The sequence below is a fragment of the Schistosoma mansoni genome, chromosome 3 (genome assembly GCF_000237925.1).
Source record: "Schistosoma mansoni strain Puerto Rico chromosome 3, complete genome".
NCBI lineage: Eukaryota > Metazoa > Platyhelminthes > Trematoda > Strigeidida > Schistosomatidae > Schistosoma > Schistosoma mansoni.
The window spans coordinates 2,577,139-2,581,248 of NC_031497.1; the positions used below are offsets into that span (position 1 = coordinate 2,577,139).

Consider the following 4,110-nt stretch of genomic DNA (forward strand, 5'->3'; position numbering starts at 1 on the left):
CGTCAATAATAATGAACGCTGGTCTATTGAACAAATTCTTGAATTTGTTAAGAAATAACTTTACGGAGAATAAACATTGATCTAAAACCCTATTTAACAACAAAAAGAACTTTCTTTATAAGATGTGAATTCAACGTTTTACTTAAAATCTCATGATGAGATTGTTATATCTCGTTAAGTATAATGAATGGTAACTTTTGGGATCCATTTATGGACCAATACTATGTGTATATTCATACCGTATAATTGTTAAATAATTAAACTATTCATATTCATGTCCCTCTTATTATGAGCTTTATTTTCACCTATGAACTATTGTTATACGATTCACCATTCTTGTGTTATCCCCAGTCTATCGATTACTATCTCCCTTATTCACAGCCACATTCGGCTAAATCTTGAACAAATGTTGGTTCCTATTTTAGGGTGCGATGTAGTCTGTCTGTTTGGTATATAAACCCAGTATGTTTGAAACAAATGATTCATATCGCGGAGGCTGAGATTGGTGTTCTGGAGTTAACTGGCTGGGCTAGGCGGAAAGCAGGACCGATAAGTACCCTATACTGCTCGTACGGGTTTCATGAGTCATTGGTCCGGTCGATAAATCACTGCTAATTGACGGTATTATCACGTTATAAATTATCAGGGCATCTATGTAACAAGTTATAAGAGAAATTTATAGAAAAACAGTTGTAGGTATAATAGAGGAACTGTATTTTAAATATTAGGCTTCTTTGTCTTTTATTAGATCTCGATATTTAGAGCGATTTTATACTTTGTGATTCTTGAAATTCACTGTTTCTCGGATCATATCCTTTACGATGCATAATCGTCTCTATTACAATTGATATTGCTACTAATTCTACTAATGTAATGAACGAAAACTCCTGTACGGAAAAACAATATTTTGTTTAATGCAAAATCACAAAGTGACTTAATAAAATATGAAAATCATACATTAGATACATCATTTACACATTTTCTTTGCGTTATCCTTTACACACTCCATTATTCCTCTGATCCTGTTGTTCTTTTGTTTTCTCTCCGACTTCTTTCCTGTTCTCTTGATTGCAATCTTCTGCTGCGAGACATTCCACTTCTGACTAGTGTTACATACTACTTATATCTGTTAGCATCAGTAGGAAACATCACAATGGTACTATATACTGATGATTTCATTTTACTGTGCTGATATGGTATGACAACTTAAACCGATGCAAATATGTATGACGTTTTACGTTGCTTATTACTGACAGACTGTCTCTTCGATATTAAACCTATTAAGTTCTACCGAGAGATTATAAAGAACTTTTAATAGACAATCCGTTTTAATTATACAAAGGATTCGTGGATGATATTTTTCTAAAAAAAGTCACTCAATTTAAAATTTGATTTCCAAGCCTTCATCCTTCAAAAACAGCTACATACTAGGAACCAACTGGATCACAACATATTTCTGATTTCTTTTAATACTGCTTCCCACTGCTGATCGGTAGTCACTGATCAAACGACTAACTTAGAAATCATAAATCATTGATCTATGTAAATTGACTTATCAATCAACTAGTTCCCTAAATCCACAAACAATGGTAATCATTTAATATAATGAGACTAACAAGTTGTGCTGTGGCTGGATGAGTTTTCCAATATACATTTTGGTCGCTACTTACCAGTTAGACGTTTTATTCTAATGATAACAATAATGATGATTATAATGACAATGACAGAAGTAATCTAGTACCATTAAGCATAAAATGAATTCGTTCAATAAAGAAAAGAACAAACAAATGAAAAATAACAAGATGTTAATAATATACATACATATTGAACAGTGAACGATGTAATGAAATACAACAAGGAAGTATCAAACAGAAGAATGAATCTCAAAGGAAATAAAGAGAATGGTTAAACAGAACCATTTATTCTCTCTTTATAGTTATCATCAATAAGAGGAAAGAAATAGTTAGTGGACGACGATACATACATATATATATATTCTTGTCCTCTCCATTTCTATTTTAATATTTGCGCCTTCATGAATTGTTAACTTCTTATCGAATTAACTATCAATTAACTGTTCATTGTCACTTGATATTGTTCGTATGCTTCCAATTGACCAGATCGGTCACAAGCAAATATCCATTCTGGTCGAATAAATATCAAATCAGTATTAGATGACAGTGCCTGTTTTTTTTTTGGTGGATTCATAAAAAAGTAGAAAGAAAGAAAAAATAAATAAACAAATCGAAATTGTAAGCAGAGATAAACAAACGATTAAAAGGTAATCGTTTCCTTTTTTTCCATTGTTTACATCATTTGCATGTGTACTGTTTTGTTTTAATGAGATAAATTATTCTTATTATTAATATGGAAACGTTTTAACTCAATATTTTTATCAAGGTCATTAATTCGATTACATTTAGAATCATTATTAATAAGAAAATTTCATCAGGTTAGTTCATTTTATGCTAAAGCGTTTATCAAGTAAACACTTATGACGAATGATGTATTCTACTCTAATAATAAACTATATACCTCAAAAAGAAAACACACAAGTTCATGTATTATGTACATTACAGCCTTTCATCAAGTGTTCGAAGGTAATAAAAACATAATCCGTCATTTAGTTAGTCATAAACGATGTTGAATAAATACATCTTTGCTGATTCGAGGTTCATTTCGAGCCATATCACATAAAGTCTTTAACCATACATAGACATTACTTCGTAAATCACAACAAAGAACATCTTTAACTATGAAGGTTTTTAATTAGTTCCGTTCATGTAAATTCTTCATTGCATAACATATGGTAAGTGAAGGTAGAGTTTCTAAATCTCTTTTCAGGCATGAATTTTAATTCACCAACCTTTTGTTAGGCTAGAAACAACATATAAGGTGGAAGTTGCGAGTAAAGTACATAGTTTATAGTGAATAAAATAATACTTGCTAATTGTTTGTAGGATACACAAATATTTATCCCATAAACATATTCATATTAGAATTAAAAGCTTGTTATACACTTTAGAGGAAAAAGGAATGTTACAATGGATTACAACTTGAAAGTGGAATTCGTTTATGAGTTGCAGTTAAATCAAATGAGACGTCGAAACGAGTAGAGTAATGGACAAGATTTCTGGAGACAAAAAGATAAGTGGAAGCTATGTAATTGTATGAATTTAAATCACCATATACGATTAAAAAAGAACAGCGGCAGAAAATTTAGTGAACTCGTCAGCAAAAAGGGGTAACGCAGTTATAGTATAGTCAGGAGTTATGACATGGTGAGAACATGAATACAGGTACATTTCTTAAAATGTTTAGAACTGAACTTTAAAGTCAGGCAGTCGACACAATCATTTGAAAACCTAAAGTATACAGATTAATATCAGGTTCGACTAACAAACCCAGCAGTATCAACATCGAATCTTCTATATTGTTGGAACAAGCCTAATGAAACTGTGCAGTGTTATCAAATTATTGTTATATAATTGATGTGACCAAGATTCTTGGGATGTAATAGTCATGACACATATTCAAGCACAAAGGAGATTGAAGACAAACATTTTTTTATGGAAAGTTTGATATTTCAATTGAGTATTTCAAGAATAGACATCTGATAAATAATTATTCATTTTGGAAAATATTGTCAACCATCAAAATATCTGCGCTTGAATTTTACGGTATTTTACATAGCGACAAGTTGTAAACCTTTAATTATAAGCGCATCTGTAAATGATACGGTAATTTGAATAAGGGTAATTCATATTGTAAAATTCCCAAGAGTTGTTGTAACTGTGTGGTATGTGGCATTTTTTAACACTATTTTCTTTGAAGCCAAGTACATAAACCGATAGTTTGTAAATAAATTACGGTTTGTAGATAAACTACCAAAGAAACCAATCTACATACACATACAATAGTTTCTCGCATCATATGGGATAATTTATAACAATGAAAACATGAATTCATTCAGTATTGTTTGTTTGAATCTTCCCATCGATTTGTTAGGACTGCAACTGGTCAGTCTCTAATTGGCATATGTGTATACTGTGCGTATTGCCTCGATATAGCCTTAATTCACAAGCATGGTAAGCAGAGATGGATAGTGGC

General features: G+C 31.3%; 1 protein-coding gene across 2 annotated transcripts in view; it reads right to left on the reverse strand.

Moving 5' to 3' along the window:
- Positions 1–1,668: 1,668 nt before the first annotated feature.
- Smp_074070.1 (putative transient receptor potential channel 2) overlaps positions 1,669–4,110 on the reverse strand; it is a gene marked incomplete at its 5' end in the record, with an annotated part of 65,690 nt that continues 63,248 nt past the window's right edge. For both annotated transcript variants that reach the window (XM_018798887.1, XM_018798885.1), the window contains one exon: positions 1,669–2,184. Coding sequence is in view for 1 of the 2 variants with exons in the window: in XM_018798885.1 (XP_018650730.1) it covers positions 2,071–2,184 (114 nt within the window). The remainder of the gene's footprint in view (positions 2,185–4,110) is intronic.